We start from the raw sequence: 26233 nt of genomic DNA on the forward strand, positions 1-26233 counted from the left end.
CACACTCCTTTTTTGCTTAATTGGCCAAAGTTAGCTTTAGATCGCCTGCCTATGCTTGGCTAGTTGCTGTACTAGACTCTTCCATGTCTGTTACAAATTTTCCATCCAAACAACCCTGAGGTAGAAATTATTACTGTCCCCTTTTTACCAATGAAGATGCAGAGTCAGAGAAGCTGTTCCTTGCCTGAAGGTCACATAGCTAATGAGGGCCAGAGCTGGGACTTGGAGCCCTACAAGCTGGCTCCAGGGCTCTCACATTGAACTTTTGTGCTGATCTGCTTCTCACCCTGGCTATTAGGTCCAGGCAGAATGACTGCCAAAATCTCTAGTGAGGAGCTAAGTCAAAAGTTGGCTGGAACAAGCCAAGTATAAGAAATGGGGTATTGAAGAGGAGACATTGAACGGGATGCCGCTCCTGGTCTGAGCCTGGCTGCCAGGTTCGTGTCGTGCTCCACCGCACATCGGGGAGCTCAGAGTTGGACAGAGCTGGAGGCTGCTGCAGACTTGATGCCTAGAGCTTCCTGGCCACCATGGAGCTCCATATGTTCAAGATTAGTCTTTTTTTTTTTTTTTTTTTTTTTTTTGAGACTGAGTTTCGCTGTTGTTGCCCAGGCTGGAGTGCAGTGGCACGATCTCGACTCACCGCAACCTCCGTCTCCCAGGTTCAAGCAACTCTCCTGCCTCAGCCTCCTGAGTAGCTGGGATTACAGGAATGCGCCACCAGGCCTGGCTAATTTTGTATTTTTAGTAGAGACAGGGTTTCTCCATGTTGGTCAGGCTGGTCTCCAACTCCCGACCTCAGATGATCCGCCCACCTCGGCCTCCCAAAGTGCTGGGATTACAGGCGTGAGCCACCGCACCCAGCCAAGATTAGTCATTTCTGAAGATAATTCTGATCGGACAGAACGTGAGCGGTAACACCTCATAAATTCAGAACACCCTGCACTTGTGGGATGGATTGTGCTTCCTTACTTCAGTGGAAAAGTGGTTCGTTTCGGCTGGGCGTGCTGGCTCACACCTGTAATCCCAGCACTTTGGGAGGCCGAGGTCAGGAGTTTGTAGACCAGCCCGGCCAGTATGGTGAAACCCTGTCCCTACTAAAAATACAAAAATTTAGCTGAGTGTGGTGGTGCATGCCTGTAGTCCCAGCTACTCGGGAGGCTGAGACACGAGAATCACTTGAACCCGGGAGGCAGAGGTTGCAGGGAGCCAAGATCGTGCCACTGCACTCCAGCCTGGGCGACAGAGTGTGACTGTCTTATTAATAAATAAATAAATACGAAAAGTGGTTTGTTTTTTTACAAATGTGTGGTTCATACTCCTGGGTGGCCTTATTAGCTTTTTTGGTTGGGAGACAAGGGAAGGAACTTTCTTGGATCAGTGTGTGCTGGTGATTTTATTGCCTTTTCCTCTTAATTCAATCCCACTCTTTCCCTTCCTCAAGTCTTGTTCACCCAGCCCCCTGCCCCAGGAATCATGGGGAAGAAGTCTGGGAGACCACAGAAAAAACGCCAATGACACTGAGCTATTACAGATCAAAACTGGGTCAGGAAGAGTTCATGTTAAGCTTTCACATGTGCTAAGAATGCTGAAAGATACACACTGATTTCCCTCTTAATAGTGCCGGTTAATTGACAAATTTGGGACAAGATGAGGGAGAGGTCAAAATCCCCCTAACTTCCCAAAGCAAAAAAACAAGAGTATAATGATCAGAAACGTAATAGTAGTGTCAGAAGCACACAATCAGCTGTGGACGGTGAAACATATAATGGTTCTATCTGTTCTGAGATTGTAAAAGCACAATTATTTTCATCAGGATAAAAAATAAAAATGAAAAACTATGCTGTTGAATGGAACATGCTACAACCTATGTTTATTGAGCACATTCCAAGTTTTATATGCATTATCTACAATCCTCACTATAAGCCAGCATTTAGAAATTATGAACTTCAGACTGGGCGCAGTGGCTCACGCCTGTAATCCCAGCACTCTGGGAGGCCAAGGCAGGCAATTCACGAGGTCAAGAGTTCAAGACCAGCCTAGCCAAAATGGTGAAACCCCGTCTTTACTAAGAATACAAAAATTAGCCAGGCATGGTGGCGGGTGCCTGTAATCCCAGCTACCTGAGAGACTGAGGCAGGAGAATTGCTTGAACCCAGGAAGCGAAGGTTGCAGTGAGCGGAGATCATGCCATTGCACTCCAGCCTGGGCAACAGAGCAAGACTCAGTTTCGGCAAAAAAAAAAAAAAAAGAAAGAAATTATTAACTTCACTTTACAGATAGGATACATTTGCTCAGAGATTATGAAAACTGCCCAAGGTCACCCAGCTGGTACAAGTCACAGCGACGAATTGAACTTGGTGACAACTACTGATTCTAAAAGTCTTACTCTTGCTTTTTTTGGGGGGGCGGCGGGGACGGAGTTATGCTCTTGTTGCCCAGGCTGGAGTGCAATGGCGCAATCTCAGCTCACTGCAACCTCTGCCTCCTGGGTTCGAGTGATTCTCCTGCCTCAGTCTCCCAAGCAGCTGGGATTACAGGCGCCCGCCACCACACCCGGCTAATTTTTTGTATTTTTATTTTTTATAGAGACGGGGTTTCACCATGTTGGTCAGGCTGGTCTCGAGCTCTTGACCTCAAGTGATCCACCTGCCTTGGCCTCCCAAAGTGCTGGGATTACAGGCGTGGGCCACTGCACCCGGCCAGAACTCTTACTCTTTCTGCAATCTCTAACAGTGGGAGAAATGCTCTGGGCAGGTGCTGTAGCAAACACTGACTGCATATCAGGCAGAAAGATCCCAAGATTTGTCCCAGCCTTCAAATGGGACGGCCTACTCTCTCTTCAGTGAGAATACTTCATTTCCATTATTACCCTAACTGCAAACTGTATTCACCCAATTCTGCACCAAAATACAGCATCCCCAAGAAGAGAACTTTTTTTTTTTTTTTAAGAGACAGAGTCTCACTCTGTTGCCCAGGCTGGGGTGCAGTGGAGCGATCATGGCTCACTGCAGCCCGAACTCCTGGGTTCCAGCGATCTTCCCACCTCAGCCTCCCAAGTAGCTAAGACTACAGCTGTGTGCCACCATGCCTGGCTAATTTTCTTTTTTTATTTATTATTACTATTATTATTGGAGAGAAAAGGTGTTACTGTTACTCAGGTCCCAGACTCCTGGCCTCAAGCAGTCCTCCCACCTTGGCCTCCCAAAATGCTGGGATTACAGGCAGAAGCCACTTCATCTGACCAAAGAGAATTCTCAAATCACCCTCTTCTCCACTTTCTTTTTTGAGACAAGGTCTCACTGTGTTGCCTAGGCTAGAGTGCGGCGGCACCATGATGGCTCACTGCAGCCTCAACCTCCTAGGATCAATCAGTCCTCCCACCTCAGTCTCCCAAGCAGCTGGGACTACAGGCGCGCGCCACCACGCCCAGGTAATTTTTCCTATTTTTAGTAGATACCGGGTTTCGCCATGTTGCCTAGGCTGGCCTCAAACTCCTGGGCTAAAGAGATCCACCTGCCTCGGCCTCCCAAAGTGCTGGGATTACAGGAGAGAGCCGCTGTGCCCGGCCCGTCTCCACTTTTAAAATTTCCAGTGACAGAAATTGTGGAAAGCAACACGAGTTGTATGTGTTTTAATATCCTAAACTCGAAGACAAACATAAATGTAAATAAAAACTGTCAGAGCTCTCTGCAATCTTCAGTTTGGGTCTTCCAGGCTGCTGCAGCGTTGTTCACAAATCCACACACCTCTAAAGGCAGGCACAGAGCGCTTTCCTGGGTAGTCGGGTGGCCTGTTGGTAGTTGCAGGCTTCTGGTTTCCCACCTTAATGGCGATGGCAGGGCAACCTGTATTGGTGGTGCTTTTGCTCAAGCAGTTCTTTCTGCCCGGAACGCCCCTCCCCAGCCTTTGCCTTAATGAATACCACTCTCTCTTCAAATGTCTGCTCAACAGGGGCGCCTTTTTGACCAGCTTAGTCGTTAGACTCCCTAATACAGTTCATAGTTTCCACATTTTTGTAGAATCTATTCAAGTTCTAACTCCCCGCCATGCTCGCCGGCGCTCAAGCCTAGTACCATGGCAAGCAAAGATGCGGAATTAATAAAACAGAATTATACGGTGTTATCATTCTCAACACTAAACCTGCGCACCCTTTTCCGTTAAGTAGCTCCTAATAGTCCCGCCCAGCCTTCCGCCCGGCCCCGCCCTCGCCTGGCTCCACTCTGCTCCTGCGGCTTCGGGATCGAAGCGGGGGCGTTCTCCAACCCCCCCGCGCTGGAAGCCTTCACTATTCTCCTCCCTGTGGGTGGAGCGAAATTTGGGCACTTGGGTCCTACCGTTGTTATTAGTCTTTAGTCGTAATTGATACTAAAGAACAAAATTAAATGGGTTTATTTTTGGTGAAAAGTTAATTCTCCTTATGTTTGGATTTGCCCCTCATGCACCAAATGATACAGCCCCACATCAGCCAGGATGCCTACCCCTGACGCCTGCGACGGAGAGGCGCCTTCCGTGCTGTCGTCATCACGTCGGCCGGAGCTAGCGCTGCGTCCTGGGCCACGCCTCCCGGCGCACCGACGCGCCTCTCCGGTTACTAAGCGGCCTTGGATACCTGGCCGCGGGATGCTGGGCGGCGTCAGGTGACCGGTGGTCGCTGGGCCTCAGGTAAAGGGCTCCAACAGTGGTGGGCCGGCTGGGGCGTTGGTGCGGCCTGGGAGCTGGCGAGGGACTCGCCACACTCTTCGAGGCCGCTGGGCCGGTCATAGAACATCCAGGGTCCACCGGGGTGAAGTAAACTGTGGGCGCGGACGTAGCCCGGGTTCCTGGCGCCCCGACTGGGCGCCCATCTCCACGGCCTCGGGTGGTGCAGGTGTTTAGTCGTTCCGCTGACTATGAAAGAGCATGGGACGAGGAATCGTACAGTCTTAATCTCTCTTCTGTCGTGGCTGCGACCCCTCGGTATTCATGTGGGAAAATACTGATTTGACTGGTAATGTTATTGAAGAGAAAGCGAGAGAATGGTTTGGCAGCGTTACCCAAATATTTGTTATTTTTATAGTTTTAAAGGCCTTATACTATTATTAAGGAAATGCATTTCTGGCTAAGTCTGACAGTACAGGAACGCAGACCTGCTACTCTCACCAGGGGCTGAACTAACAGAACAAAAAAGATAGATGTATCACGGTGGTGGGACCATGGAGGGGGCAGTTTTTCAACTGGACAAAATGATGTTAAAGTACTTAAAGAAGAATAAATATGTGAAAGTAGCCATGAAAATTCTAAAATTAATGCTAATAAGGGAGATTAGCTCTCCAGAACCACCAGATATTATAACATAAAGGTATAGCAATTAAACTAGCATAGAAGATGGGTGCAGCAGTGTGGGCCCGTAGTCCTGGCTACTTGGTAGGCTGAGGCGGCAGGATCCCTTGAGCCCAGGAGTCAGAGACCAGCATGGGTATCAAAAGGAAACCCTGTCTCTGAAAATAAATAAATTAGTTAAAAAAGTTTGGAACTCAGCAGGAGCTTACAGGTAGATAAAATATATTAGAACTCAGAATAAGAGCGAGTTATATATAGGGATTTATTATATAGGCGAGGTGGTACTGTATTTCAAATCAGCATTGAAGAGATGAATTGGGGTCAGGCAGCTTTTTTAGCAATTTAGAAAATAATTAAACCAGTCGAGCGAGGTGGCGCACACCTGTAATCCCAGCACTTTGGGAGGCCAAAGCGGGTGGATCACTTAAGGTCAGGAGTTCCAGACCAGCCTGGCCAACCTGGTGAAACACCGTCTCTACTGTGGCGCGCGCCTGTAATCCCAGCTACTGGGGAGGCTGAGGCAGGAGAATTGCTTGAACTTGGGAGGCGGAGGTTGCAGCGAGCCGAGACTGCACCACTGCACTCCAGCCTGGGTGACAGAGCGAGACTATGCTTTGAAAAAGAAGGAAAAAAAAAAAGGAATGAAGCCCATTTTGAGCACCACAATAATTTCCAAATGGACTAAAATTTAAATGTTAAAAAATTACATCACGAATTAGCCGGGTGTGTTTGGGCGCCTGTAGTCCCAGCCGCTTGGGAAGCTGAGGCACGAGAATCTCTTGAATCTGGGAGGCAGAGGTTGTGGTGAGCCGAGATCGTGCCACTGCACTCCAGCTTAGGCCACAGAGCAGACTCTGTCTCAAAAAAAAAAAAAAAAATTACATCGTGAAATACTGAAGTAAAGCATTGTTGAATTTATTTATAATCTTAGAATGACAAAAAACTCTTCTAAATGTTTCATGTCATCCAGAAGCCAGAAAGGAAAAGATTCATACTTTTAACTCTATAAAATTTAAAATCTATATGGCCTGCAAAATCCAACCAAGCCAAAAAAACTACCAGAAGCCAAATAAACTTATGAAAATGTTTGTTTAATGATCAATTAGAAAATTATGAAACCCGACTGGGTGCAGCGGCTCATGCCAGTAAACCAGCACTTTGGGAGGTTGAGGTAGGAGGATCACTTGAGGTCAGGAGTTCAAGGGCAACATAGCGAGACCTTGCTTCTACAAAAAATTTAAAAATTAGCTGGACACTGGTGCACGCCTGTAGTCCCAGCGACCCAGGAGGTTGAAGTGGGATGATTGCTTGAGCCTGGGAGTTCAAGGCTACAGTGAGTTGTGATTGCAGCACTGCACTCCCAGCCTGGGTCACAGAGTGGGACTTTTATCTCAAATAATAATAATAAGAAGAAGTGTTTAAAAAGAAAAATTTAAAGAGAAAAATGATCAAGAGTACCTGGACAAGAAAATCAGAAGAAATACAAGTGGCAAAAATCTATAGCAAGAGACAACTATCTCACTAACTTCAAAGTGGAAATTAAAACAGTAATGAGGAGGGTTTTTTGGCCCTTTATTGGCAAACATGACAAAGACTGGAAATAGGATTGTGTGGAAACAGAAGTGTGTTAGTGGAAATATAAATGAGTATAACTTTTTGGAGGGCAATTTGGAAATGATTTACTCAGCCATTCAATAGGTAAGAATCTCTACAAATATGCAAAGTGCAGAAAAACATGTTGTTTAACATTGATGTTTTTAGTATTGTTTTAGAAAATATTTGATAAAAGATGTCAGCCAGTAGATGACTGGTTAAATAAATTATGGTAGATCCATAAAATGAATACTGTGTAGCTGTTTTTGTTGTTGTTGTTGTTTAAAGACAGGGTCTTGCTGTGTTCTCCAGGCTGGAGTGCAGAGTGGCGTGATTGTGGCTCACTGCAGCCTTAACCTCTTGGGCTCAAGCAATCCTTTCACCTCAGCCTCCCGAATAGCTGGGACTACAGATATGTGCCACCATGCCCTGCTAATTTTTTTTGTAGAGATGTGGTTTTATCATGTTATCCAGGCTGGTCTGGAACTGCTGAGCTCAAGCGATCCTCCCACCTCAGCCTCTCAAAGTGCTGGAGTTACAGGCATGAGCCACTGCACCCAGCCCTGTGTAGCTGTTTAAAAGAATATGGTAGATCCATGTGTACTGACAAAGAAAGATGTCAAATATACAAGGTTAGGTGAAACAGGTGTTTCAGAATAATGCATATGGTAAGATCCTATTTCATAAAATAAAACTGTAAGTTAATATATGTACAAAAAGAATCTCGAGCTGGGTGCAGTGGCTCACACCTGTAATCCCAGCACTTTGGGAGGCCAAGGCAGGTGGATCACGAGGTCAGGAGTTTGAGACCAGCCTGACCAACATGGTGAAACCCCGTTTCTACTGGAAATACAAAAATTAGCTGGGCATGGTGACACGTGCCTGTAATCCTGGCAACTCAGGAGGCTGAGGCAGGAGAATCACTTGAACCCGGGAGATGGAGGTTGCAGTGAGCCAAGATCACACCATTGCACTCCAACCTGGGAGACACAGCAAGACTCCGTCTCAAAAAAAAGAAAAATAGAATCTAGAAGACTATACCCCGCACTTAACAGTAGTTAGCAGTAATGAATCAGGTTGGAAACATGGTCTTGGGACACAAGAGCAGGGTGATGGCAGGGCACGGCCATAGGTGTAGGCTGTTGGGAGGATCTGGGCAAGAGGCAGAAAACAAAAGCGGGTAGGGGAGGGCTGGGTTGGTTTTGGTCTTAGGTTTCTGTGCTATGCTTTTGCATTTCACTCTCAACCTTTGAGAATTGTAGGAGTTTCCTAGATAGGTTTCAGTTGTATACCCTTTCTTGATAAATTAGTAGTAGAAGGCAACTATTTATTACTTTTAGGGTCTTTGGAATATTGTTTATTGATTTTCTGATCCCATCTTTCTTCCATAAGGTAACCATGGAGAAAGAGCTGCGGAGCACCATTCTTTTCAATGCCTACAAAAAGGAGATATTTACCACCAACAATGGCTATAAATCCATGCAGAAAAAACTTCGGAGTAATTGGAAGATTCAGAGGTGACTGACCATGTATATTGCTTTGCCTTCTAAATGATATTGTCCTGCTGATAAAGCTGAGAAGTCTTTATTTTCTTAGGTAACATAGATTGTTTAGGTGGGAGAAGCTCAATTTAAAGATTATTCAGAATTAGGTCTGGCGTGGTGGCTCACACCTGTAATCCCAGCACTTTGGGAGGCCAAGGCGGGCGGATCATGAGGTCATGGGTTCGAGACAAGCTGGACAAGATGGTGAAACCCCATCGCTACTAAAAATTAAAAAAAAAATTAGCCAGGTGTGGTGGTGGGCGCCTGTAATCCCAGCTCCTTGGGAGGCTGAAGCAGAGAATTGCTTGAACCCGGGAGGCAGAGGTTGCAGTGAGCCGAGATTGTGCCACTGCGCTCCAGCCTGGGCAACAGAGTGAGACTCCGTCTCAAAAAAAAAAAAAAAAAAGAAAGAAAGATCAAGACCATCCTGGCCAACATGGTGAAACCCTGTCTCTACTAAAAATACAAAAATCAGCTGGGAATGATGGTGCGTGCCTATGGTCCCAGCTACTCGGGAGGCTGAGGCAGGAGAATCGCTTAAATCCAGGAGGCGGAGGTTACAGTAAGCCGAGATTGCGCCACTGCACTCCAGCTTGGTGACAGAGCGAGACTCTGTCTAAAAAAATTAAAAAAAATTATTCAGAATGAAATAAATTCTTATTAAAACGTCTCTTGGGCAGGACGCGGTGGCTCATGCCTGTAATCCCAGCACTTTGGGAGGCTGAAGCAGGCAGATCACTAGAGGTCAAGAGTTGGAGACCAGCCTGGCCTACATGGCAAAACCTCATCTCTACTGAAAATACAAAAATTAGCCAGACATGATGGTGCATGCCTATAATCCCAGCTACTAAGGAGGCTGAGGCACAAGAATCCCTTGAACCCAGGAAGTGAATGCCTGCAGTGAGCCGAGATCATGCCACTGCACTCCAGCCTGGGCAACAGAGGGAGACTCTGTCAAAAACAAAAATCAAAAAAAATGTCTTTCGAAATCAGCAATTAGGATATTATTAAAGCAGCATATTATTAAGTTGTTTTCCAAATCACAAGCCAAAAGATTATTCTAATTATACACATGTAGCTTTTTAAGATGTTAGAGGCTTTCTTCATATTTTGACTCAGGTCAGTACTAGGGAAAGGAAACATGAGAATTAAATGAGAATAACTTTGTGTATGTGCATGTTTTTCTTAATAGGTGAGGATATGTAATCATACAAGCTAATGGTAGGGCTGATTGAATTAGTAGTTGAGGACTTCCTTATGCTTTAGCATGGCTTGATTTGAACACCTTGACTTACTGGAAGTATTTGAACAGAGGCCAGATGACTCTGGGGCAGGCCTGTAGAGGGAATTCTCACTTTGGGAGAGAGACTGGACCAGTTACCTCTAAGTCCCTTCATCTCTGAGCCTCTGTGGCCTCTGCTTCCAAATAGTTTAGAGACTAAAATAATACATAAATTGGTTTAAATTATGGACCTCATATTTGCTTTTAAAATTGTATTTCTAGCTTAAAAGATGAAATCACATCTGAGAAGTTAAATGGAGTGAAACTGTGGATTACAGCTGGGCCAAGGGAAAAATTTACTGCAGCTGAGGTAAGAAATATCCACTAAAGAAGGAATATGGTGAAATGATTAGGAGTCTGAGCTTTGAAATACCGGATTTGAATTCCCCTTCACCACTTACTGTGTGGCCTTAAGGTAGTCACTTCATCTCTCTTTTCATCATGGAGTTGTGATGATTAACTGAGATACTCCATGTAAAGTACCAAACACATAGTGTGGGCCAATTAAATATTAGCCACACTTCTTTTTTTTTTTTTTTTTTTGAGACAGAGTCTTGCTCTGTCGCCGAGGCTGGAGTGCAGTGGCATAATCTCGGCTCACTGCAACCTCCACCTCCCGGGTTCAAGCAATTCTCACTGCCTCAGCCTCCTGAGTAGCTGGGACTACAGGTACCCACCACCGTGCCCGGCTAATTTTTGTATTTTTAGTGCAGATGGGGTTTCACCATATTGGCCAGGCTGGTCTCAAACTCCTGACCTTGTGATCTGCGTACCTCAGCCTCCCAAAGTGCTGGGATTACAGGTGTGAGCCACCGAGCCTGGTCACTAGCCACATTTCTTTGCTATATTTTTGCTTTGAAAATAGGAAAATTCTGCCAGGCGCGGTGTCTCACACCTGTAATCCCAACACTTTGGGAGGCCGAGGCAGGCAGATCACCTGAGGTCGGGAGTTCAAGACCACCCTGACCAACATGGAGAAACCCCGTCTCTACTAAAAATACAAAATTAGCCAGGCGTGGTGGCGCATTCCTGTAATCCCAGCTACTTGAGAGGCTGAGGCAGGAGAATCGCTTGAACCTGGGAGGCGGAGCTTGCTGTGAGCCAAGATCGCGCCATCTCACTCCAGCCTGGGCAACAAGAGCAAAACTCCATCTCAAAAAAAAAAAAAAAAAAAAAGAAAGAAAATAGGAATCCATTTAAAATAAAAGTGTTTATTATTCTAGTTCATGGAATGGATAAAGAATGATAAATGTAAGGCCCAGAATACAAATGACAAGTATTGGTGAGAATGGGAAGTTATTGGAACCCTTCCACACTGATGGTGGGAATGTAAAATGATGCAGTCACCGTGAAAAACAGTATGGTAGTTCCTCAAAAATTTAAGCATAAAATTGCCATATGATGGCTGTGTGTGGTGGCCCACGCCTGTAATCCCAGCACTTTGGGAGGCTGAGAAGGGCGGATCACTTGAGGTCAGGAGTTCGAGACTAGCCTGGCCAACACGGTGAAACCTCATCTCTACTAAAAATACAAAAATTAGCCGGGCGTGATGGTGTGCGCCTGTAATTCCAACTACTTGGGTGGCTGAGGCAGGAGAATCACTTGAACCTGGGAGGTGGAGTTGCAGCAAGCAGAGATCGGGCCACTGCACTCCAGCCTTGGCAACAGAGTGAGACTCTTTCAAAAAAAAAAAAAAAAAAAAACTGCCATATGATCTAGCAATTCCACTTCTGGGTATATGCCCAAAAGAATGGAAAACCAGATCTCAGAGATAGTTGCACACCTATCTTCTTAGCAGCACTATTCACAATAGCCAAAAGGTGGAAATAGCCCAAGTATCCATCGGCAGATGAGTAGATAAGATATGGTATATACATACAATGGAATATTATTCAATCTTAAATAGGAAGCTAATTCTGATACATGCTACACATGGATGAATCTTGAGGACATTATGCCAAATGAAAATAAGGCAGACACAGAAAGACAAATACTGTATGATTTCACTTATGCAAGCATGAGGTACGTAGAGTAGTCGAATTCGTAGAAACAGAAAATAGAAGGGTGGTGGTTGCCAGGGCCTGGGGGAAGTGGGGAATGGAGCGTTGCTGCTTAATAGGTATAGAGTTTCAGTTTTGCAAGATGAAAACAGTTCTGCAGATTGATTGCCTAACAGTGTGAGTATATTTAATACTGCTGAACTAGGCCAGGTGCAGTGGCTAACACCTGTAATCCCAGCACTTTGGGAGGCTGAGGCGGGTGGATCACTTGAGGCTAGGAGTTTGAGACCAGCTTGGCCAACATGGTGAAACCTCATCTCTACTAAAAATACAAAAATTAGCCGGGCTTGGTGGCACACGCTTGTACTCCCAGCTACTTGGGAAGTGGAGGTGGGAGAATCGCTTGAACCTGGGAGGCGGAGGTTGCAGTGAGCCGAGATTGCGCCACCACACTCCAGCCTGGCGACAGAGACCCTGTCTGAAAAGAAAAAACAAACAAACAAAAAACTGCTGAACTATATACTTCAGAATGGTTAGGATGGTAAATTTAGGAAAGATTAGGTGTGTTTTTTCACAGTCAATAAAACAAAAAAACCCAGAACATAGAAAGAGCCATTTTACAGAGAATGGGAAGTACCTTTGTGCTGAGAGAGAATATGGGGAGTAGAGACGTTGAGGCAGGGCAAGGCCAATGTGGTCCTTAGATTGAGGCAGGCCAAGGTCTCCTGCTGTTACTCTGGGTGGTGCCATGGGGAAGAGGTCCACTGGGGAGCATTTCTAGTGCCCTTTGTTTCTCAATTTGATTGCAAGGTGACCTTCCCCTCTGGGAATGGCATGGAGAGAGACATGATTGTTTGATCAGGTTAATTGACAGAAGGAGTAGAAATTACCATTGGGAATGTGGAGGTAACCAGCAACTCCTACCCACTGAGACCCTGAGGGAAATGTACACACAGAGGGCAGTGGCCTGCAGAGCAACACTCTATTGCTTGTTGGGCTTCGGCTCCATCTCCCCATCCACCTAGCGAAGCCAATGAGAGAGTTGGCCTGATGTTTGCCAGGGACCAACCAGCCTCAGGAACACAGGGGCATCCAAAGAGAGGGTCAGAACCTGGTGCCTGGGCCTTTTCCCAAGTGGAGATGGGTGCCAGGCCAAGCCTTAGTTTGGGCTTCCAGGGATGGTAGGCTGATGCATCCAAGAGACACAAGTCCTTTGAGAGGCAAGTTTGATGTAACTTTAGCCTAATAAAACGTCCTCTCCCAGACCAGTCCCTGACACCATGCCTTCTCTTTAGAGTTGGAGTGAGGTGGGAAGAAAAGGGAAAAAAGCTGTTAGCTTTTTTTCTAGGAATCAGCATTCCTTTGTGTTACAGTTCTTCCAATGGGCTCATGCTTGTGAGATCACTGCTTTCCTTGTCATTGCTGCTGGCCTCCTAGACTGTTACCCCTGGAGAGCTGTGTGATGCCTTTTTCATGTTGACTTCCAGAAACTTCTGTGACAGGACAGACATCATATGTCTGATATTAGATGCTAGTATCATGCTAGAAACTAGGCTGAACAGTCTTTCCTTATTTCCACCTCAACTACATTGATGCATTACACTAGCTTTGTGGTGGTATTCAGTTACGACCAGGTAACCATGGGGCTGAGACGAGTATTTTCCAACCCTAACAGACCAGCATCCACCTATATTACAGATGCCAACTTTATTACCCTGAATTGAAATGCAAAGACAATCTAACCCACCACCATTAAAAAAGTAAAGCAATATAACTTCCTAACTTTAATGTACAGAAATTAAAGGATGATTTATAAAAGAATATGTGTATTTCAAATTGTAAATGTTTATGCATATATATACTAGAAGAATATACATATTTCAGTTTGTTAATGCTTGGTCATACATGCATTAGAACACTTCTTTATGTTTGACATTTTGAAATAAATGTTTAATAAGTATGTAGAACTCCAATGAATGGGATAGGTACATATGCAGACTGGTGGAAGTGATGTATTGGCAATTCAAATCATGAGCCGTGTTGCTGTCGGTGACGTGATTTTTCCAAAATACTGACTAACTCTTGGTAAAGTTCTATTTTTTTTTTTTTTTTTTTTTTCCGAGACGGAGTCTTGCTCTGTCGCCCAGGCTGGAGTGCAGTGGAGTGATCTCAGCTCACTGCAAGCTCCGCCTCCTGGGTTCACGCCATTCTCCTGCCTCAGCCTTCCGAGTAGCTGGTACTACAGGTGCCCACCACCACGCCCGGCTAATTTTTTGTATTTTTAGTAGAGATGGGGTTTCACCGTGTTAGCCAGGGTGATCTCGATCTCCTGGCTTTGTGATCCGCCCGCCTTGGCCTCTGGTAAAGTTCTGTTAATAAAAAGAGTATAATTCTCTCAGTTTACGTGGTAGTTGGGTACCTGGGAATTCAGTATATGTTAAATGGTGCAAAAAATACTTTGTGCAGTATTTACATAGAATTTGAGCTGGGCGCAGTAGCTTACTCCTGTAATCCCAGGAGTTTGGGAGGCCGAGGCAGGTGGAACACCTGAGGTCAGGAGTTTGAGACAAGCCTGGCCAACATGGTGAAACCTTGTCTCTACTAAAAATACAAAAATTAGCCAGGTGTGGTGGCAGGCTCCTGTAGTCACAACTACTCAGGAGGCTGAGGCAGGAGAATCACTTGAACCCAGGAGGCGAAGTTTGCGGTGAGCCGAGATCAAGCCACTGCAGCATGGGTGACAGAGCAAGACTTCATCTCAAAAAAAAATAAAGAAATTGGAGTTAGATTTTAGGCTAAGCTTCTTTTGTTTGTTTGCTTTTTCTTTTTTGAACCTACGTGACTATCTGAGAAGATATTCAAATGCTGTGGAATAGTTCTTTCCTATGTGGGACTGGTCTGAATATTGCAGGACCTTAACTTCCCTGCCCTTCACCCGCTAAAATGTCCTTAAACATTAATATTATGGCATTAATATTTTGCCATGTTAATATTAATATTATGGTGATCCAGAATACATGCTAGATGGTTTAAATGCCTCCACTGAGAGCCACTGGCCTGGATCATCCAGTCTCGATTACAGGAAATACCTCACATTTGCTGCCACACTAACAGTGTGAATGCATTCTAAGCCAATTTCTAAAATTTAAGTCTGCAAAATTAATCTTTCTTCCTGTTTTTGCCATAAAGAAATAAGAAACCTCCAATTTGAACCAAATATCCATTTTTTTGTTAGAAGGGTCTCACTTACGTGCATAGCTGGAAACTGGGTCATAATTCGTGGAAGCTCCTTCAACTTCTGCCCACCTGTGTTATTACACACCACGTCCTTCATGTATCTTTTTCTTAAAATGCCAGATGGCCAATAGGACACAGTAGATACCAATAACTACTGTATACTCATTGCATTTAGGCAACATGGACAAATCCCAGAACCACATAATCATGAAAACCAAGTCCCAGTAGAATTTCCCAAGCAAAAGCTATGTTCTGAGAATATATATTGCAAACTAGACCTGGCTTGCTATTATCAGTCATAGAACATAGCATATATTTAGGGCTGTCTGGGAAGAGGAGTTTGAGAGGAAATCAAAAGGAAGGAAAAGGAAGATGAATTTAGGGAGAGATTCAGTCTGTTGTTCAGGGTCCAGGATCATGCAGTTATAACCCATTTGTTTTGTTTTTCTGTTGTTGTTTCAAAAAATGTTTACTAAGGATCTGTTACACACCTAGTAACAGGTCCTAGGACTAACGCTAGGGATCAAAGTCAAATAGCACATGATCTCTCCACTCAAGGAACTGATAGTCTAGGGGAAATGACACAAATGGACCATCTACCAATAATGATCAATGTTCTAAGTTCCACATTTCTACAGAAGCACAGAAAAGAGGCATTGGATTATTGGGTCCAGAGGAAATGGACTTTGAGCTGATTTTTATTTATTTATTTATTTATTTTGAGACAGAGTCTTGCTCTGTCGCCAGGCTGGAGTGCATTGGCGCATTCTCGGCTCATTGCAACCTCCGCCTCCCAGGTTCAACTGATTCTCCTGCCTCAGCCTCCTGAGTAGCGGGGATTACAGGCATCTGCCCCCACACCTGGCTATTTGTATTTTTAGTAGACACGGGGTTTCACCATGTTGGCCAGGCTGGTCTTGAGCTCCTGACCTCAAGTGATCCACCCACCTCAGCCTCCCAAACTGTTGGGATTACAGGCATGAGCCACTGCGCCCCACCTTAATTTTGATTTTGAAATAATTCATTTTTTATTTTGTTTTGTTTTTTTGTTGTGTTTTGTTTTTGAGATGGAATCTTGCTCTGTTGCCCAGGCTGGAATGCAGTGGTGCAATCTCAGCTCACTGCAACCTCCACCACCTGGGTTCAAGCAATTCCCCTCCCTCAACCTTCCAAGTAGCTGGGGCTATGGGTGCATACCACCATGCCTGGCTAATTTTTGCATTTTTAGTAGAGACGGGGGTTTCACCATGTTGGCCAAGCTGGTCTCGAACTCCTAACCTCAAGTGATCCGCCTACCTTGGCCTCTGAAGATTCATTTGTTTCATACAGTGTGGGGAAGGCAGGGGGAGAGGAAAATTCAGGGAGCGTACAAGAGCGAGAGGGCCGTGCTGTGGCAAATCTAGTCTGGGCAGTAGTTTCCAAAGTAGGATGCATGTGATAAATCAGTGGGGTGCCAAAAGGAAATTATGTTTATTATTCATATTTTCATTACCCTTAAAACATTTCCTTTTTGGGAGTTGTTTTGAATTATAAAGTACATATTTTATATAGAGATACATACATGTTGAATGTATTTATATACATGTTCAGATTTTTTTCTGCTGGAGTGCTTGATGAAGAAAGTTGAGAAACTATTTGTCTGGACCACCCACCCCAGATTTTCTCAGGCTAGACCAGCAAGATCAACCCTAGATTTTTCTCCCTTCCCCAGCTTTGTGAAAACGAGAGAGCTTCCAGGAGATAAGCAGAAAACATGCGTTTCTCTCTATGGTTTGGTTGGTCAATGACCTTGAACAGAATTCCTCCCAGGTGTGGTATGAAATGACTTCATCCTGATATCCTCTGTGGGCAGTCAAGAGAAGGCATTGTCTAAATCAGTGGTTCTTAGCTAGGGGTGATTCTATTTCTTCTTCTCCTGAGGGAACATGTGGCAATCTCAAGAAACATTTTTGGTTGCCAGGGGAAGGTAGGTACAACTGGCATCTAGTAGGTGGAGACCAGGGGTGCTGCTGAATGGAGAACTGAGTGCTTCCTTTAGTTAAGTTTTTCACTTTTGACTTGCTCTCTGGATAGTCAACTTTGAAACTGTCAATTTACTTTGAGTATTTTGGAGCTTTATGCTCAAAGACAAGCTTGGAGATCCTACATAGAGAGTACTTTTTATCTTATATACATTTATATGTAAATGCCTTATAGATTTGAAATATTTATTTTTCATCTAGTTAAGGTCTTATTCATGGTATTTCGGGCAAAAGTCTTTCGAGTATATTTATAGATTGCTTTTTTCCTTTGTGTAGTTTGAAATCCTGAAGAAATATCTTGACACCGGTGGAGATGTCTTTGTGATGCTAGGAGAAGGTGGAGAATCCAGATTTGACACCAATATTAACTTTTTACTAGAAGAATATGGAATCATGGTTAATAATGGTAATTAGTATTATTATTTTCAGTAGAGGCAGTACTTTTCTGTCTATTATTTGATATCATAGCCCTCTAGGTCCAGTGGCATAATGGAAAAAGCCCTGGGCTGTGTGTGCGTGTTTTAATGTTCCATTCTCATCAGCAGTCTGAGCCTCCTAGGCTTGGGCTGCTTCCATTTATAAAGCGAGTTGGATTGGAACCAAGTTCCAGGGTGCCCTTCAGGTCAAAATTGGTATGAGTCTATAATATCAAATTTATTTCTAACCTAAAATATACCTCCTTCTCTTTTTCCCTCATAGATGCTGTGGTTAGAAATGTATATCACAAATATTTCCATCCTAAAGAAGCTCTAGTTTCCAGTGGAGTCTTGAACAGGTAAGCATGTTGAAAGCAGAAATATCTTGGCCAGGCATCGTCGCTCACACCTGTAATCCCAGCACTTTGGGAAGCCAAGGCGGACGGATCATTTTGAGGTCAGGAGTTCCAAACCGGCCTGGCCAACATGGTGAAACCCCATCTCCCTGTCTAAAAATACAAAAAAAATTAGCCAGGCATTGTAGCAGGCGCCTGTAATCCCAGCTACTCGGGAGGCTGAGGCAGGAGAATCACTTGAGCCCGGGAAGCAGAGGTTGCATTGAGCTGAGATTGCGCCAATGTACTCTGGCCTGGCTGACAGAGCGAGACTTCGTCTCAAAAAAAAAAAATAAAGCAGAAATATCCTTACACATAACTCTCATTTCTTCTACATAAATCTTCCCTCGTCTCTTCTCATACATTCTTTTCACTGCCCCTTCTTCTTTCTTGCCTTTTTGTTTTGTGTTATTATAATTTATTTTACTATATTATTACTACTCATTCATCAAATTATTTTTCTTCATCTTTTGAAACTTACTTCACATTCAATTTATTTTTTGTTTATATATATACATGTATTTTTTGAGACAGAGTCTTGCTCTGTTGCTCAGGCTGGAATGCAGTGGTGGGAACACAGTTCACTGCAGCCTTGACCTCCCAGGCTTAAGCAATCCTCCCGCCTTAGCCTCATACTTACTGTACTAATGAATGCAGTGTGAAATTCTCAAATTTTTTTTGTTTACTGGATTTTAATTTTTCTTCTTCAAGGGAAATTAGCCGAGCTGCAGGAAAGGCTGTGCCTGGGATCATTGATGAGGAAAGCAGTGGAAACAATGCCCAGTGAGTGTGTTTTCTGATGCCACATGAGGAAGATGTATCATTTTGGAGTCTTCTTTTTCAAAATGAAAAGAGCTTTTGTTTCTGGTTACAAAAATAATCAGAATTTGAACAGTTCAAGAGGAAAAAGTAGAAGCTCTGCACTGTAAGTCCATGCTCCTCCCCCTGAAGGTAGTCTTAATATAGTATTTAGGCCCAGCACAGTGGCTCACGCCTGTAATCCTAGCACTTTTGGGAGGCCGAGGTGGGTGGCCCACCTGAGGTCAGGAGTTAGAGACAAGTGTAACCAACATGGCAAAATCCCATCTCTACTAAAAATACAAAAATTAGCCAGGCGTGGTGGTGTGCACCTGTAGTCCCAGCTACTCGGGAGGCTGAGACAGGAGAACTGTTTGAACACTGGAGGCGGAAGTTGCAGTGAGCCAAGATTACGCCACTGCACTTCTAGCCTGGGCAACAGAGCAAGACTCCATCTCAAAAAAAATACAGTATAGTATTTAGATTTCTAGGTTTTTTTTTTTCCATGTATAAAGTTATAGGTGAGTACCTCTTCATTTTTAATGACTGGATTAAATTAGATATATCCCAGTTTATCTAACCAACTCCCTATTATTGGACATTTAAGTAGTTTATAATGTTTTTCCTTAATAATACCACCTAATGTTTGTCAAGCATCGACTGTGTGACAGGCACGTATTACATCATTTAATCCTTACAACTCTGGAAAGTTAGAGATGAGATACAGAGATGTAATTGTCCAAATGCACATGACTACTCTGTGTCAGAACTTAGATGCAAACATAGGCAGTCTGTTCTAGAGCCTGCACTCTTAACTTCTGTTCTGTATTGTTGTTATAAACAATTTTATAGCCAGGTGTGGTAGCTCACTCCTGTAATCACAGCACTTTGGGTGGCCAAGGCGAGTGGATCACCTGAGGTCAGGAGTTTGAAACCAGCCTGGCTAACATGGTGAAACCCCGTCTTTACTAAAAATAGAAAATTTAGCTGGGCGTGGTAGTGGGCGCCTATAATCCCAGCTACTGGGGAGGTTGAGGCAGGAGAATCACTTGAACCTGGGAGGCGGAGGTTGCATTGAGCTGCCATCGTACCATTGCACTCTAGCCTGGGGGACAGAGGGAGACTTCGTCTAAAAAAAAAAAAAAAAAAAATTTATTTGTCATTATAGATAATAAAGCACAAATGAACATCTTTTTTTTTTTTTTTTTTTGAGACGGAGTCTCACTCTGTCACCCAGGCTGGAGTGCAGTGGCATGATCTCAGCTCACTGCAACCTCCGCCTCCCAGGTTCAAGTGGTTCTCCTGCCTCAGCCTCCCATGTAGCTGGGATTACAGGCATCTGCCACCACACCCAGCTAATTTCTCTATTTTTAGTAGAGATGGGGTTTCACCATGTTGGTCAGGCTGGTCTTGAACTCCTGACATCAGGTGATCCACCTGCCTCGGCCTCCCAAAGTGCTGGGATAAGTGAACATCTTTGTATGTACAGTTTTGTGCACTTGTGGTAGTATTTTTTAGGGTAAATTTCTCAGCATTGAAATGTCTGGGTCAGAGGTCTTCCAACAGATGGGTTACCAAATGTAATGTGTTACCAGATGTCTCTCAGGAAGGTGGTACCACTTACAGTCCCTATGAGCACACCCCTTTTTCCTCTCTTGCCAGCATGGAGTATTCTAGTAAACATCGTATCTCTTTCTTTTAATTTGCGTTTTTTTAAATTATTAGTGCATAGGATGACCTTTAAAGTCTATTGGCTGATTGTATTTCTTCTGTGAACTTCATGTTCATTGCTTTTTGGCCATTTTTCTATTGATGGTTTGTCTTTTCGCATTCATTTATAATACCTCTGTACTTTGAAATATTTTACCCAATAAAAACTGACATTCTTATGTAGTTAAAGCATGTTACAAAGTTTTAGTAGTGAAAATAATGTGGTCCGGGTACCGTGGCTCACCCCTATAATCCCAACACTTTGGGAGGCTGAGGCAGGCAGATCACTTGAGCTCAGGAGTTCAAGACCAGCTTGGGCAACATGGCGAAACCCTGTCTTTACAAAAAAATACAAAAATTTAGCCGGTTGTTGGTGGCTCGCACCTGTATTCCCAGCTACGCAGGAGACTGAGGCTGGAGAATTGCTTGAGCCCAGGAAGCAGAGGTGGCAGTGAGCCGAGATCACGCCGCTGCACTCCAGCCTGGGTGACAGATGAGACCCTGTCTCAAAAAATATGTAAATAAAATGAAATTAAAAAATAAAATAATGTGATTGGCTGTGTGCAGTGGCTCACACCTATAATCCCAGCACTTTGGGAGGTCGAGATGGGCCAATGGGTTGAGGCTAAGAGTTCAAGACCAGTCTGGGCAACATAGTGGGACCCTGTCTCTACAAAAAAAAAAAAAAACTTTGAAAATTAGCCATATGTGGTGGCACACACCCATAGGCCCAGCTACTCTGGAGGCTGAGGCAAGAAGATTGCTTGAACCCAGAAGGTCGAGGCTGCAGTGAGCCGTGATGATGCCACTATACTCCAGCCTGGGTGACAGAGCAAGACTGTCTCAAAAAAATAATACAATGTGGTCATAGTCCAGAAATAGTTTTAAAAAAATAAATAATACAGATTAAAATTAGACCAAAAACATATATGGAGGGTGGGGGTTATTTGTGTATAGTAAAAGTGGCATTTCAAATATTAGAGATGGATGGCATAATTCTGGGTAAACTTTTGGAGAAATAGTTTCATTTTCATACCACACCCCAAAATGTATTCTGGATAGGCTAAAATTTTTAATATTAAAAATGAAAGCATATGCCGGATGCGGTGGCTCACGCCTGTAATCCCAACACTTTGGGAGGCTGAGGTGGGCGCATCACCTGAGATCAGGCGTTCAAGACCAGCCTGACCAACATGGTGAAACCCTATCTATATTAAAAAAAAAAAAAACAAAATTAGCCAAGGATGGTGGCGGGCACCTGTAATCTCAGCTACTCAGGAAGCTGAGACAGGAGAATCACTTGAACCTGGGAGGCGGAGGTTGCATTGAGCCGAGATCACACCATTGCACTCCGGCCTGGGCAACGGAGCGAAACTCCGTCTCAAAAAAAAAAAAAAAAAAAAAAAAATTAGCCTGTCGTGGTGGTGCATGCCTGTCATCCCAGCTACTCGGGAGGCTGAGGCAGGAGAATTGCTTGAACCCAGGAGGCGGAGGTTGCCGTGAGCCAAAATCGCACCACTGCACTCCAGCCTGGGCAACAGAGCAAGACTCTGTCTCGAAAAAATAAAATAAAATAAAATAAAATTAAATTAAATTAAATTTTAAAAGAAAGCATAGAAGTACTTAAAGAAGCCCAGGTACAATGGCTCATGCCTGTAATCCCAGCACTTTGGGAGACTGAGGCAGGCAGATCACCTGAGGTTAAGAGTTCAGGACCAGCCTGGCCAACCCCCATCTCTACTAAAAAATACAAAACTTAGCCAGACGTGGTGGCACAAGCCTGTAATCCCAGTTACTCGGGAGGCTGAGGCAGGAGAATTGCTTGAACCTGGGAGGTGAAGGTTGCGATGAGCCGAGATTGCACCACTGCACTCCAGCCTGGGCGACAGAGCGAGACACCAACGCAAAAAAAAAAAAAAAAGAAAACTTAAAAAAAATAAGTGAATATTTTAAATTCTTGGAGTAGGGAAGACCTTTCTTAGTAGAAACAAAGTAAAGTCATAAGGGGAAATATGTATAGCAATATAATTCACAGGGTTAATATTTTTGACTGTCAAGAATCAATCTAGGCTGGGTGCGGTGACTCACGCCTGTAATCCCAGCACTTTGGGAGGCTGAGGCGGGCGGATCACGAGGTCAGGAGATCAAGACCATTCTGGATAACACGATGAAACCCTGTCTCTACTAAAAACAAAACAAAACAAAATTAGCCAGGCGTGGTGGCGGGCACCTGTAGTCCCAACTACTCGGGAGGCTGAGGCAGGAGAATGGTGTGAACTCGGGAGGCGGAGCTTGCAGTGAGCCGAGATCACGCCACTGCAATCTAGCCTGGGTGACAGAGCGAGACTCCGTCTCAAAAAAAAAGAAAAAAAAAAAAGGAATCAATCTAATTATTTCACTTTGTGTCAGCTTATCCAACTGGTATAGGTAAAAGAACTGTAGACTTGGAATTAGAAGGAATTGTTAGAAGTTCCTGATTCCCTGTCTTACTTGCCAAGGGTGACCCAAGGCATAGTAACTGTTAGTGTCTGTTTCCCTATCTGTGTAATGGGGATAATGTTAACCTTACAAAATCGTTGGAAAATTTCAGTAAGGTGATATTTGTGAAAGTGCTTTGTAAAGTTGAAAGCCTAGTGCCCTACCTGTTGTTGCGTTATGACTTTGTAATTAATTATAGTGAAGGGAATATGTCTAGTTGTTCCTTTCCTTTCCTGGATTATCCAGGAAACAGCTTCCTGGTAGGCTTTGAGGTATGGACTAGTCCTGCTTCTTGCTTTGAAGTATCTTTGCCTGTTGGAGTCTCAGATTCTCCTTTATCCTTATTTCCTGTTATGTCCCTTCTCCCTTCTCTCGCTCTGTTGTAGCCACACTGACTTTGTTTCAATCCTTAAATAAGTGAAGCTTGTATTCATCTTAGGGACTTTACACAAGCTATTCCCTCTTTTAGGAAAACTCTTTCTGAAACTTTTCACTGAGCTAATCTTATTCATTCACATGGTTTGGAAAGTTCTGTTTTGGGGATGGGTGTTTAAGTTTATACTTAGTCTTATCAAAATGTCAGTCTCATTTTTTTTTTTTTCTTTTTTTTGGAGACAGAGTTTCGCCCAGGCTGGAGTGCAATGGCTCCATCTCATCTCACTGCAACCTCTGCCTCCTGGGTTCAAGCAATTCTCCTGACTCCCGAGTAGCTGGGATTACAGGTGCCCGCCACCACACCCGGCTAAGTTTTGTATTTTGAGTAGAGACGGGGCTTCACCATGTTGGCCAGGCTGGTCTTGAACTCCTAACCTCAGGTTAGTCTGGCCTAGTCTCATTGATTTTTTTAGTAGTAATAAAAGAAATACAGGAGTGTAAATAATAGCAGATAGGCCGGTCACAGTGGCTCACACCTGTAATCCCAGCAGTTTGGGAGGCTGAGGCAGGTGGATCACCTGAGGTAGGAGTTTGAGACTAGCCTGACCAACATGGTGAAACCCCATCTCTACTAAAAATACAAAAAGTAGCTGGGCGTGGTGGTGCACACCTGTAATCCCAGCTGCTCGGGAGGCTGAGGCAGGGGAATTGCCTGAACCCAGGAGGCAGAGGTTGCAGTAAGCTGAGATCACGCCATTGCACTCCAGCCTGGGTGACAAGAGCAAAACTCCATCTCAAAAAAAAAAATAATAATAATAATAATAATAGCAGATAGTTTTTATCTTGCTACTCAAGTGTCCGTTCTCCCTTATGCCTTGAGAATCATCTTCCATTGATTGCATTTTGGGAAAATGTGGGGGATAGATGTGCATTGACCTCCATATGACTATTTCTCCCACCTACTTTTTCTTCCTCCATGGACAACTGCTTGTTTTCTTCTGCTTCTGGCCCAGAGATCATGGGCTGTAATCCACCTTGCTGGGATACTGCTGGAGTAAGGGTAGAAGGTGGAGTTTGGAGAATGTGGGCCAAGTACCACTTCTCTTTCATAGTATGACAAAAGTCATAGGGTAGATGAGATTTTACTGAAGGAATGGGGAAGATTAACACCAGAGGGAGGCTGGGCCCGGTGGTTTATGCTTGTAATTCCAGCACTTTTGGAGGTCAAGGTGGGCAGATTGCCTGAGCTCAGGAGTTCAAGACCAGCCTGGGCAACATGGTGAAACCCCGTTTCTACAAAAAATATAAAAATTAGTAGGTGCGGTGGCATGCACCTGTGGTCCCAGCTACTCAGGGCACTAAGGCAAGAGAATCACTTCAGCCCAGGAGATTGAGGCTGCAGTGAGCCATGTTCATGCTACTGCACTCCAGCCTGGGCAACAAAGTGAGATCCTGTCTTAAAAAACAAAACAATCAAACAAAAACACTAGAGGGAAATAATTTTAAACTTAAGCCAAAAAGAATTTTTGTTGTCTAAAGAAAAAGGGAAATTAAAATCTCTATGAGGAACCCCTCATGGGTGCTTCCCCTATACCCCCTCCCCCAGTTTCTAATCTTACGCTCTGGTGTTGAGATCTGTGTTTCTCTCCATTCTGAGAGCACTTCCTTCAAGCTGTGCAGAGCTCCATCTTTGAGTAAAACCCTAGCCCCTCCTACATGGGTTGGCTTCACCCCAGAATCTGCACCCCACCTTTGCTCCTCTATCCCACACCCTCTCCAGGAGTACATTGCCCCAGGTCAGACCAATTCACTCTAGATAATCTAAGACAAGTCTTTGTTAGGTCAGTGGAGAGTAGAGGAGGGACTCCAAAGCAGATCTGTGTAGAAGTGTCCATTGTAGCGTATATTTATGCCTCTGTTCATGTGACATTTAACTGGTAACATACCCATCCAGTGACATACATTAATTCTTAGAGATAGCACTAGCCAAACCTAAGGAAGAAGAACGTATTTACCACTAAGATATTATGCAGAGCAGCTCGAGTTCAGTTCGTGGATAAGGCCCCATCCTCTTCCTCCTCCCTCCATCAGGGGCTTCTTTAGTTCTCCCAGTTACAGTCATTTACACTTTCCTGTTAATTTACTTTCATGTTTTTTAAAATGCTTTATTAAATGTGTAGCTAGAGTTGTCCCAGTTTTTAAGTTAACAAACCAAAGCTTAGAAAAAATTTTTTGTTTGATAATGAATCAGAGTGTTACTCGGCTGAGCACCGTGGCACACGCCTGTAATCCCAGCACTTTGGGAGGCCAAGGCGGGCAGATCACTTGAGGCCAGGAGTTCAAGACCAGCCTGGTCAACATGGTAAAACCCTGGCTCTACTAAAAATACAAAAATTAGCTGGGCGTGATAGCAGGCACTGAGGCTGCAGAACAGCTTAAACCTGAGAGGCGGAGGTTACAGTGAGCCAAGATCGCAGCACTGCACTGCAGCCTGCGTGACTGAGTGAGACCGTTTCAAAAAAGAGTGTTACTCAACAAACATTGAGATTATTTTCAGAATTTTTGTATTCATGTTTTTAAAATTTGAATGTGTTTCTTTAATTTCTTACAGGGCTCTCACCTTTGTGTATCCTTTTGGTGCCACATTGAGTGTCATGAAACCAGCAGTGGCAGTTCTGTCTACAGGTTCTGTCTGCTTCCCACTTAACAGACCCATTCTGGCTTTCTATCACTCAAAGGTACAGCCTTTCTTAGATATGGGTATAGATGTTATTTTTATTGTTGAAATAATAGAAACCACCTTACCATTTCCAGAAGGCTTTTATATGTTTTCTCACTGGTCTTCCTGCCAGTCCTGCAAAGTAGTATTTCAGCTATATACATTTTGCTTATGGGGAAACAGTGGATTGTCCAGTAATTGATGAAGTTAAGGCCTAAACCTAGCTCTTATTATTCTAAACCCAAAGCTTTTCCACTGTAGCATGAGGCTACCTGTATTATAACTTTTTTTCTTTTTTTTTTTTTGAGATGGAGTCTCACTCTGTTGCCCAGGCTGGAGTGCA

General features: G+C 44.1%; 1 protein-coding gene across 2 annotated transcripts in view; it reads left to right on the forward strand.

Annotated features, from left to right (window-relative positions):
• Positions 1 to 4513: 4513 nt before the first annotated feature.
• IFT52 (intraflagellar transport 52) overlaps positions 4514 to 26233 on the forward strand; it is a 54601-nt gene continuing 32881 nt past the window's right edge. Inside the window, exons 1-7 of one of the 2 annotated variants that reach the window (XM_004062168.5) lie at positions 4514 to 4665; positions 8308 to 8432; positions 9964 to 10051; positions 17276 to 17405; positions 17699 to 17774; positions 18522 to 18593; positions 25783 to 25909. In XM_004062168.5, coding sequence (XP_004062216.1) covers positions 8314 to 8432; positions 9964 to 10051; positions 17276 to 17405; positions 17699 to 17774; positions 18522 to 18593; positions 25783 to 25909 — 612 coding nt within the window. In that variant the 5' untranslated portion in view covers positions 4514 to 4665; positions 8308 to 8313. The other variant, XM_019017555.4, reaches the window with a different exon arrangement.

Source organism: Gorilla gorilla, chromosome 21 (genome assembly GCF_029281585.2).
Source record: "Gorilla gorilla gorilla isolate KB3781 chromosome 21, NHGRI_mGorGor1-v2.1_pri, whole genome shotgun sequence".
Classification (NCBI taxonomy): Eukaryota; Metazoa; Chordata; class Mammalia; order Primates; family Hominidae; genus Gorilla; species Gorilla gorilla.